This window comes from Otolemur garnettii, unplaced genomic scaffold, assembly GCF_000181295.1.
Source record: "Otolemur garnettii isolate 467f Iridium unplaced genomic scaffold, OtoGar3 scaffold00070, whole genome shotgun sequence".
NCBI lineage: Eukaryota > Metazoa > Chordata > Mammalia > Primates > Galagidae > Otolemur > Otolemur garnettii.
Window position 1 is genome coordinate 9277688 of NW_003852465.1, and position 10745 is coordinate 9288432.

At 52.6% G+C, this 10745-nt stretch overlaps 1 protein-coding gene across 1 annotated transcript in view; it reads right to left on the bottom strand.

Moving 5' to 3' along the window:
* The window catches only part of KMT2D (lysine methyltransferase 2D), a 44407-nt gene that overhangs the window by 20770 nt on the left and 12892 nt on the right, over nucleotides 1–10745 (bottom strand). Inside the window, exons 14-35 of the mRNA XM_012807501.2 lie at nucleotides 10110–10223; nucleotides 9653–9763; nucleotides 8230–8334; nucleotides 7047–7228; nucleotides 6737–6901; nucleotides 6537–6646; nucleotides 6392–6439; nucleotides 5593–5814; nucleotides 5262–5381; nucleotides 5062–5166; nucleotides 4727–4857; nucleotides 4495–4642; nucleotides 4252–4317; nucleotides 3974–4084; nucleotides 3634–3771; nucleotides 3456–3540; nucleotides 2992–3233; nucleotides 2830–2903; nucleotides 2580–2630; nucleotides 641–2455; nucleotides 345–527; nucleotides 131–267 (exon numbers count right to left, since the gene is read on the bottom strand). Of these exons, the coding sequence (XP_012662955.1) occupies nucleotides 131–267; nucleotides 345–527; nucleotides 641–2455; nucleotides 2580–2630; nucleotides 2830–2903; nucleotides 2992–3233; nucleotides 3456–3540; nucleotides 3634–3771; nucleotides 3974–4084; nucleotides 4252–4317; nucleotides 4495–4642; nucleotides 4727–4857; nucleotides 5062–5166; nucleotides 5262–5381; nucleotides 5593–5814; nucleotides 6392–6439; nucleotides 6537–6646; nucleotides 6737–6901; nucleotides 7047–7228; nucleotides 8230–8334; nucleotides 9653–9763; nucleotides 10110–10223 (4463 nt within the window). The remainder of the gene's footprint in view (nucleotides 1–130; nucleotides 268–344; nucleotides 528–640; nucleotides 2456–2579; nucleotides 2631–2829; nucleotides 2904–2991; nucleotides 3234–3455; nucleotides 3541–3633; nucleotides 3772–3973; nucleotides 4085–4251; nucleotides 4318–4494; nucleotides 4643–4726; nucleotides 4858–5061; nucleotides 5167–5261; nucleotides 5382–5592; nucleotides 5815–6391; nucleotides 6440–6536; nucleotides 6647–6736; nucleotides 6902–7046; nucleotides 7229–8229; nucleotides 8335–9652; nucleotides 9764–10109; nucleotides 10224–10745) is intronic.

The following is a 10745-nucleotide window of genomic DNA, read 5'->3' on the forward strand; positions in this document are numbered from 1 at the left end:
AAAAAAAAAAGAGAGAAATATAAGTGATAACTGGAGAAGGATTAATGAGAAAGGAAAATCAGACACAGCACAGAACACTAGTAAAATATGTCCCTTTGGTTTACCACCAGAGAACCATGTAGAGCCTTACCGGCTGTTCACATCCACAGAGGAAGGGGTGGCTGGTGGAGGTGGCCGGGAGAGTCGGTCATCGCTGGAGAAGGCCCCTGGCCCCAAGATGGGGCCACTCAGTTTGCTTGGGGGCAGACCCACAAGGTTGCTCTTGTCCTAGAAAAGATAGAGGTAGATAAAGGTGGGGCCATCTTTGGTACCCTGGCTCCACAACCTCTTGCCACTCAACCTACCTGGGTCCCAACAAAGGGGGTCTGGGCTCGACTCAGTTGCTCAAAGGCAGGGCTGCTGGGCTCAGCACCCCAGTTGGCCGAAGGCCCCACTGCTCCTGCAGCTGCTGCAGCTGTTTCCTTCTCCTGCCGCAGGGTGTTGCGCTGGATCTGCTGCCGAATCAGCAGCTCTCGTAGTCGCTGGCGCTGTGCAGACAACAGAGATGAGGAATAAGCCCCTTTTGCTCTAGTCATGGGTCTGAAGCAAAGACGGAAGCAATGGGTGGTGGGGGAGGCTCAGCTCCAGGCTGTCAACTCACCTGCCGTTGCTTCTCCAGCTCTGTCTGGCTAAGGTTGGACATGCCTGGGTCCTGGGTACCTGGGATTTCAGGTGTCGCCATAGAGCTACTACCTGTTCCAGTCCCCGGGTCTTCTCGCTTTTCCACAGGAGAGGTGATGCCTGATCGCTGTGAGGCTCCATGGGACAGGTAGGATAGGGATCCATCGGGTGCAGGTGGTGGCAGAACTGATGGAGGGCGTAGTGGGGACAGCCCATAGCTCTCCCCTGTGGACCCACTGCTGGGCCCCAAGGGGCTGCCCGATGGGTGGAAGTTCCCCGTGGCTACTGCGTAGTTTGTGCTTTGAGGTTTGCCCAAGGTGGGGCCAGGCCCAAAATGGCTGTTGATCCCATGGGGTGGAGGGAGACCAGGCTGAGGGACAGGGGGCTTTAGGGAAGGCTCCCCTACTGCCTGAGGGAAAGTGAAACGCATGGGAGAAGAGGTGCCCACAAATGCGCCCGTCCCAGGGGACCGGGAAAAATTGGGGGCCTGCCCACTTGGGACCTTGGCATGGAGCTCACCTGCTGGCCCCGAAGGCAGGGCTGCTGGGAATCCTCCAGCCCCCAGTGGAGTGTGGGCTAGAGGCCCAGCCTTAAAGGCAACTTCAGGAGGCTGGGGTCGGGGTGGCTTATGCAATGGAGCAAATGGGTCACGGGACTGAGGGCGTGAGGGTGGTCGAGAGTAAGGATCAGGGGACTGGAAGCGAGGGGTAACAGGGGATGGGCAGAAAGCCTCAGCAGAGAGAGGGCGGGGTGTCAATGGGGACTGTGAACTGGACTGGGACTGAGGACTGGCGGGCACTCGGGAGAATGGATCAGAGGGCAATGAGCGAGGAGGCAGGGCACAGCAGTTCTCGGGGGGTGGTGGCTGGGGACGAGGGGTTAATGGGGGCTGGGCATAGGGGTCAGAGTATGGGCCAGGGCGGAAGATGTCTGGGTGGCTAGGGGGAGAAGGGGCCAAAGCCTGGGCAGGGGAGGGTTCCTGGGGCCGTAGGCCCATGCCCGGGCTCTGGGGTTCTACCTGAGATGCCCGAGGGGTCAGAGGAGCTTTGAAGACATCAGGTGCCTTTAACTCCAGGCCACCCAGGTGGGGGCCTGAGGAGGGTGAGTCAACAAAGCCCAGGTTTGGTGGCCCATAGCTAGGAGAAGATGCCCCAAGCTCTTCCTTCTTCACCTCTAGGGCCTTCCGGGACTCTCCAAGAGGTGGGGGTGAGAGCAGGGGTTCAGAAGCCTTACTTCCCCCTACTCCTGGGCTCTCAGGCACAGCCAAGTTGTCCAGTGAAGGGCAGCGGGGTTTGAGGAAGGGGTCAGGTGTGGAGGGCTGGTGTCGGGGGGTGCCAGGTGGAGTAGTGTGGAATTCTCCTGGCTGGCCAGTTCCAGGACGAGATGAGGTGCCCAGCATTGAGGGCTGTGAAGGGGCCCCAGTCGGACTAGGATAGGGGGCATAGCTGGGTGGTGCCGTGGGGAAGCGGGGCTCCAGAGCATAGGTGGGGGCCAGTCCAAAGGGGTCCTGCGAAGGCACTTGGGCGGGCACCTGGGGTGGGAGCTTGAGGAAGAGCTCACCAGGCGAGTCGGGGCCGGGAACCGTGCCCGCTGGTGGCTTCAGGAACCCATCCGCAGAGGTAGACAAGCCAGCAGGGGTAGTGGGGCTGCCAATGAAAATGGTGGGGGCAGCAGCAGGGGGCGGACTGCCCAGTGCCCCTGGCTGGGGGGGAATGCGGAGATGTAGGGCTGGTCGGTCAGTCTTTCGGGCTATGTCGCCCACCTTGGTCTGCTTGTTGATCTGGCTCTCAGCCTGCTACATGGGGAGACCAGGCACACAGCAGTCAGACTGCTGTTCATAGGCCCTAATTGTCCCCACCCTCAGAAAGGCCATCTGCTAGAGGACTTGGATGGCTCAGCCCAGCCCAGCCCCAACTCACCTTCTGCACCTTGTTGATGCGGTGAGCCGCCCGGTTATCTTTGGCCTTTTGCTAAGGGATACAGGACACTGCCTTAGGACCTAGCACTCGGTCTCATGTCCAGCCCCCAGCCCTTGCACAGCCATTCATGCTCCCTACCCAGAGGCTGATCCCTTCTGGCCCAGCTGCTTTAGGGTTGGGGGGAGAGAACTGAGGTGAATGGTACTTCCCTCCCTCTCAGTTCCCATGCTGGCCCATGCTCCTGTCTCACCAGGTAGGGGGCTTTGTCAGCAGCTGGAACCTTTCTCCACAGCTTCATGATTTGTTTGCAACGGCTAGACCAGTCTGGAAGGCAAAGGGGTTTAGTTAGAGGAGACTTGGCAAGTGACCCCTCCACCAGCTGTTGCCTCCCTTGCCCTCATCCCACAAGTACCTGGGTAATCTTGCTTGAGATTAGGAAAGTTAATGTTGGCATAGAGCACAGGCGAGATGGTAGAGAGCTGGCCCAACTCTTCATCCTTCTCCCAGCGCTGAAGACTCCGCTGGTTATAGGAGAGCCCGTCGCCCTCACCTTCCGTGGTGGGGGTGGTCGGGGTGGAGGGCGTGGTACCTCCTGAGCCTGTCCAGGGGCTATCTGGTTCACCGGGTTCTGGGCTAAAGAAGCCCCCGCGCTCCCTGGGGCGCAGGGGCAAAGAGTCACAGGGGGAAGAGATGCCAAGTCCTAACCTAGACAAACTGCCCAGACTCCCAGACCACCACCTTTCCCCAATAGGGAATGGGGAAAAACAGGGGAAGTTTTGCTACAGTAGCCCAGGAGTCCAGGGGAGGCAAGGCAGGGACTTAGATGGAGGGAAGGAACAACAGGACTGCCCACAAAGGTTAAGTTCAGATACCAACCTAGAATCCAGGAATGGGGACTGGCAGAGGCCCGGGTAGGAGTCCATTGGGCTACTGGAGGGAAGATTGCCCAAAGGGAGTCCACCTACAAAAGGGACCAGATCACAGAAAAGAGTGACTGGTCCATTCCAGGCAAGCCTGGCTATGCCAATCTACAAACCATTCCCACCCATGTCACCTTGAAGAAAGGGCCTCTGCAGTGGCGTACGGCTGCCTTCCAGGCCAGGGGTTGCACAACCGAGGTGCTGCTCTCGTTCAGAACCTAGAACATCCTTGAAGAGCTGCTGGAGGTCCTTGGATTCCATTTTGGGTAGTTCTGTGGGAGAATGATGAAGGATACTGTTGAGGAAAACTGGGATGTCAAGTGATACCAAAGATCTACATAAATGATCATGGCCAGGGAGGGTATCCAGTGATTCCTCACTACAAAAGGTGTACAGATCATAGTCCCACAGGTGGGACCTTCTTCTCCCATTGAGAGCCGTTCTATATAGAAGAGGTGTGGGTCATGACCTCACCTTCTGTGGGAATCCTGTCTAAGTCAGAGCTAAGCATTCCTTCACCCGGAGTGCCTGGCTTCTCAGGGTCACTGGGTACTGGGGATGCCTTTACACCCCCATCTTCAGGTCCTGCAATTGCCAGGAGAAACCCATTAGTCAAGGCCAGTATGAAGGTACCACTCTGAACCACATAGTACCACGGAACAAGTTTCCAGTTTCCAACCCTCAGTGCTCAAAGGCAGAGCAGACCGAGAGAGACAAAGCTAAGATAGGACACAGCTCCCAGTAGCCCTCACCTGGTGTGTCAGCCTTGCCCTCAGGGCCACGAGATTCTTCATCTGCAACATCTGGACCATCATCTCCTACAAGCAACAGTCCCACTCCAATCAGATATGCCCTATACTTGATGCTCAGAATGGGTCCCCAGTGCCACCCTTAATTCCTAGAGACCACTCCATATCCCACCAAATATCCTTGCTAACTCCTCAGAAAGCAGGAAATCAGATTCCCTGAGAACAACTCACTCCCACATAACTAACCTTTCTGCAAGGTGGGGAGTTCCTTCCTTTCTGAGCCTCCATCCCCCTTGGCTTTTGGGGTTCCTAGTGCAAAGTTTGGCCGGCCTACTCCAACAGCAAAAAGGGCCTTACGGCTCAGGTCCAACAACTCCTTCCCAAAGAAGGCTTCCTGTGGGGCATCAGGGAAAAACAGTCTTCTTCATGCCTTATAGGGAGCAGATACCTCCCTCAGCCCTTGGAGGCTGAAACCCACCTGTAGGTAAGCAGGGAACATGTCTTCTAGTTTGCTCTTCTTGCGCCCTCGCCGCTGTTGCTTCTTCTTCTCATCCCCATCAGCTAAGCTCTGTTCCACAGAGCCCTCTGCAGGCAGATCAGCAGGCATCACTACAGACAGATGGGAGGTGTCAGACCCTGGATGCTCCCAACTAGGCTAGGTAATATCTCCTGCCTATTCTCCCCCAACACCAGCTAGGCCCACCATTCATTTGGCCCTTTCAGTGAGCCCACCCCCTCGAACCCCGGTATTGCCCATGAGTGCTGTGATCCCCACCTTCTCCCCAGCCCCACTGGTGCCCTCACCCGTCTCACCCTCGTCGGGCTGCCCATCCCCACTCAACACCTCCGCCTGTGCAGCAGGCCCCTTTTTCACGCGTGTGTGGGATTTCCGCTGTCGCACCATGAAACCTCCAATGCCTACAAGGAGGCAGAACTGAGGATGAGAAGCCGCTGGGGGACACCACTGGTGAGCAGCCCCCTCACCACCCCACCTCTCCAAACCAGGGCCTCACCAGGCCGATAGGGTTTCCGCTTGCGTTTTTTGCTTTCCTCAGTCTCCTCCTTGCCAGGTTCCACATCAGGGCTCACAGGGCCCTCCAGTTTAATTTCACACTCCATGTGCTCCACACCACCTGCACATGGTGACAGAGAAGATAAAGGCAGATCAGAGGTTTGCGCCCTTTTATCCTTGTCATCCTGCCACTAAGAGAGCCAAGTATCTTCCTTGCCACACAGCCACTTGGGCAACACTAACAGTGCCTGAGGTGATGGAGAGTGGCAACGTGGCCCCCACCCAACATCCTAACTCCCATGGGTTCACACCCTGAGATTCCTCAGCCCAACCTTCAGCCTTGAGCAGCTCATCAGTGTCTAGGTCCACATCCTTCTTGTCATCGGGGCCAAGAGCATCTGTGGGCTCAGAACCTTCCATCCCTGCCTCGCCTGGGAGGCCAAGCCGTCCTCGCCGCTGGCGCCGCTTATGCAGTGGAGACATGGTCAGGTTACGCAGCACAGCCATGCCAGTTTCTGTCAGCCACACACCCTCAAATCGAAAGTACTGAGGCTCTGCACAAGAGGGAAGAATATATGTCTGCTGGGTAGAGGCTTCTGGGAAACCAGATCTCCAAGTTTTGACCTACGTACCCTAGTAAGACAAAGTCCAGCCTAAGGTCTGAGGAGGCACAGGCCACCAAGGGGTTCTGGCTGAGGCCTGAGTTCTCTGTAAGTAACCTAGGGGGATTCAAAGAGGGACTCCACCTACCAAAGCCTGGCTTTGCGTGATTAATTCTAGGCTCACCAGACTCTCTTGCTATCTGGGGTTAGGAGCCAGCACACAGTGCCCACATCATGATGACCCTGGCCCCCTTCCCTGAGGAAAGAGTTGCACCCTCTGAAGATGAAATTCTGACAGTACAGAGGCCATATTCCTGGTGATACGAACACTGGTCAGGAAACTATGGAGGCCTCGTTTCTAGTCAAACTTTGCCACTAACTTACTAGATGACCTTGGGCAGGCCATTCAATCTCCCTAGGTCTTAGTTTCCTCCTCTTAAAATGAGGAAATGAAGTTGGGGGTTGGAGTTAGACTAGATGGTCTCTAAGGTCTCACCTGGTTTTTACATTCAGCATTTATGGGACTTACCTGGCTCTTTGACCTTTATAGGCACCAATTCTGGAGGTGCAATAGGCACTGTGGAGAGAAGGACAAAGGCAGTTTAACACCCTGTCCCAGAGCAAGGAACCCCTGCCCTGGCTCCTCCTCCCCCTCTCCAGCAGCTGGTACTCACCCACAGGTTTTACTATGTAGGGCTGGCAAGAAACACAATCAAAGCCCTCATCGGCTGCCTGCTCCACATCATCCTCTGTGAAGAGGCTCTCACAACCAGCATGCATCCACCTGGAGAACAAAGGTGAGGAGAGATAAGCCCAGGCAATGTGAGGCTGACAGGGAATAAGGGCCAATGCAGGTGGAAGGAGATGCCCCCACCGTTCACAATGGCGGCACTGGATTAGGAGGTCCTCTTCCACGTATGGAGCATGACAGATAGGGCAGGTCACCAGGCTGGCGCAGGGCCCGCAGTGTGTGTAACTATTTTGCCATTCACAGTGGAAGCCAGGGGAGGCAGCTCCACACTGCATACAAGACACACACCTGGTAGGGCAAAGAAAACAGACCCTCAGCACCCACAGGTGTCCTCACTGAGAACCAAGCAACCAGTCTCTGTCACATACTCAACGTCATGTCCACTCTAACATCTCAGGCCCCAGATCCCTCCAAAGACCCCAGGTCTCCTTACCACTTGCACTTCCAACCGCCCTTGGGCACGGTGAGCAGTGGTGGGTCCAGGCAGTAAGTGTGGTAGCTGATGTCACAGTCATCACAGAGCAGCAAGCGTGAGGGGTCAGAGGCCTGACCACACACCTCACACACAATACACTCCACACAACGCCAGCCCTTGAGCAGCATCACCTTAGTGATCTGGTGCAGAAAAGGCAATTATTCAGGGTGTAAGGGAGAGGTGAGTGGAGACTTACATGGGCAGGGCTGGGGGAACTTCAATGCATAGGCCAGACCTTCATATGACAAAAGGGAAGCTTATGCAGAGCATCCTCACCCCCAAAACAATGGCTCTAAACTTAGGCTTGCCAGGATCACTGTAGATCAGAGAACAGTCACCCCAGCCACTGCCTGATTATAAATGGAATAGCAAGTTTTCACTAGCAAGTCCCCAAAAAGATTAGGGAGAATTAGGTTGTATTTTCCCCAAATTTTCTTAAACATTTAGAACTTGTTATTGCCACTAGTTAGTAAATGTTAGCAGTGAACACATCATAAATTAATATTAATGAAAACACCAAACTGATCACGCTTAGGTCAAAAAATCTGTTTTCAGCCAGGCATAATGGCTCACGCCTATAATCCCAATGCTTTGGGAGGCCAAAGCGGGTGGATCGCTTGAGGTCACGAGTTCAAGACCAGCCTGAACAAAAGCGAGACCTCATCTCTAAAAAACAGCCAGGGATTGTAGGGGGCACCTATAGTCCAAGCTACTTGGAAGGCCGAGGCAAGAGAATCTCTTGAGCCCAAGAGTTTGAAGTTGCTGTGAACTATGATGCCACAGCACACTACCAGGGGCAAGAAAGTGAAACTCTGTCTCAAAAATCAAAACACTACTTTCTCTTTGTGGACACATACTTACAATTTTGATTTTATGTCTTATCTCCAGATTACATCATGTTTTCTACTAGGATAACTCATTTTACTCAATTTATCATACAGTTTTGTATGATTAAGTTGAGTTATACCAGAAAGTCATGGTCTACCACAAAGAAACCACAGAGTCTTCCATGAATTCCAAAGTACTTTTTCCCAAGACAAGTTTGATAACCATTGGTAACTAACAAATCACATCCATGACCAACAGGTGCATTAAACAGTGTGGTGGGGATAGGGTACTTACCCTTGGGCCCTGAACTCACCTTGCTGTTGACACAGTAAGGGTGGTAGCACTGAGAGCACTGTGAACAGGCAAGAAGGTGGCCCTCCGCCCCTCGGCCAAAGCTGCCACATACCACACACATGTCCTGGGGAAACACACAAACCTGAATGTCCAACTAGGTTTCATCCCATTAAGTCCCAGCCTACTGACTGTAATACTAATCTGGGGTGCCAGGCGTGGTGGCTCAATGCCTATAATCCTAGCATTCTGGGAGGCCAGAGCAGGTGGATTGCTTGAGCTCAGGAGTTTGAAACCAATCTGAGCAAGAGTGAGACCATCTCTACTAAAAATAGAAGAACTAGCCAGGCATTATGGTGGGTGCCTGTAGTCCCAGCTACTTGGTAGGCTGAAGCAAGAGGACCATTTGAAACAAAGAGTTTGAGGTTGCTGTGAGCTATGATGCCATGGCACTCTACCAAGGCCACAGAATGAGACTCTGTCTCAAAAAACAAAAAACCTGGGTGGTACCTGTGCCACAAAAGGGTAGGGCACCGGTCCCATATGCCAGAGGTGGCGGGTTCAAACCCAGCCCTGGCCAAAAACTGCAAAAAAAACCCCACTAATCTGGGACCACAAAATCAGAAAATGAGAAACCCATCCACAGTATTAGGGTACTGCAAACTACCACAGGACCCTGTTCCTCCTAGTCAACCCATAGCAACTACTCTTGCCTTGCTCATCTAACCAGGTAACTTGAAATTATAAACCCTGACATGGGTAAAGGTTAAGACGAGATTAAAGGAAGATAAGATGGGGTAAAGACTAGTTAGGTGAGAATCACATACTTGACAAAATTCTAATCACTTCAAGAGTATTCAAATGAGAACATAAATAAGCTCCCTAGACTATAAGCTTCAGTAAGACAAAGACCATTTCTGCCTTTTTCATTGCTAGCTCCTACCTTAGTGCCAAGATCAGAGGACATACTCAAGAAAAATTTGACAGATAGACAAACAATGATTCTGAGTCACTGTCTATTCTATATTAGTTGGGTATCCCCAGAAGTAGGTCCCTGGTTTTCCCCATCTACCCTCCCACCAAAATGCACACATACAATGTGTAATATGCCACGTCTGGCTCGGTGCCTGTAGCTCAAGCAGCTAAGGCACCAGCCACATACACCAGAGCTGGCAGGTTCAAATCCAGCCCAGGCCTACCAAACAACAATGACAACTACAACCAAAAAAAATAGCCAGGTGTTGTGGCAGGCACCTATAGTCCCAGCTACTTGGGAGGCTGAGGCAAGAGAATTGCTTAAGCCAGCTGGAGGTTGCTATGAGCTGTGATGCCACGGCACTCTACCCAGGGCAACAGCTTGAAGCTCTGTCTCAAAAAAAAAAACCAAAAAACAAAAAACAATGTCTTACTGCTAAGGACAGGACTGTAACAGACAAGTATGGTACCTGCATTAGAACAAATTTGTCTGTGTTGGAGAAGAGAACCACGGTATTCTGCATGGTGTCATCATCTTCTTCTTCTTCTTCCTTGCTGGGAGAGCTATCAATATCAGCAACCTTATAGGCAGAGAGTTGTACAATGTGAGGCAAATAAATCTGCCCCAACTAAGCTACTTTCCTCTTTGATACTGGGGAAAAGAGGTGTGAACCCCTGGCTAAGATGAAGGTCAGAAAACAGGACTAAAAGGCAAAGAATAACCCAGCTCCCAAACTGGGCCTCAGCTTGACGGCAGAGACTTTATAAAAGCTCTGAGGCCAAATGGACAGAAAGACAGACATCATCTAATAGGCCTATGGCCAGCAGGCAGGTAAGCAAGCCTGCAAGAGACTTGCAAGATTCAAAGGGTGTTTAATTTTGAAGGGACCATCTGAAGCATGCTGGGGGGGGGGGGGCTCTCCTTACTACCAGAGTCTCAATGGAAGAAGCAGTTGATTTTAGCCGGGCCCGTCCTCTCCCACGTCCTCCATGTGCTCCTCCACGAGGCCGGCGCCTTCCTGGGAAACTACTGCTGCGACCCTGAGTGAAGGAAAGAGGACAATTACAGCAGCAAGTCAAGGGCTAGTATATTGGGTTCACAGGCTTGGAGGGAAGAAAAGAGATTAATTGACAAGAATATGACAGGTAATAAAGCTCAGGAGTCCCACTCAGGACACAGGTTCCAGGTTAACAATAATTAGGTAGCTTTGGCCAAAATCCGTCCTCCCTTCCCAAGGAATGGCCAGCATGGACAAGGAGAAAAAACAGTGTCTTAAAAGAACTAAGTTTCTCAAAAAAGAAAAAAGAAAAAAAAAAACTAAGTTTCTCTCCTGATTCTATTACTGGGTAGCCATGAACCTGGGACCTGAGCAAGTCATTTCTCCCCTCTTTTAGTGTTAGTATTCTCCTTAATATAGATGGAGTAAGCAGGGGTGTCCAATATTTCTTTTTCCCTGCTGCACAATGGAAGAAGAGTTGTCTTGGGCCACTCATTAAAAAGACAAACACAGGCTCGGTGCTCACAGCACAGTGGTTAAGGTGCCAGCCACATACCAGGGTGGC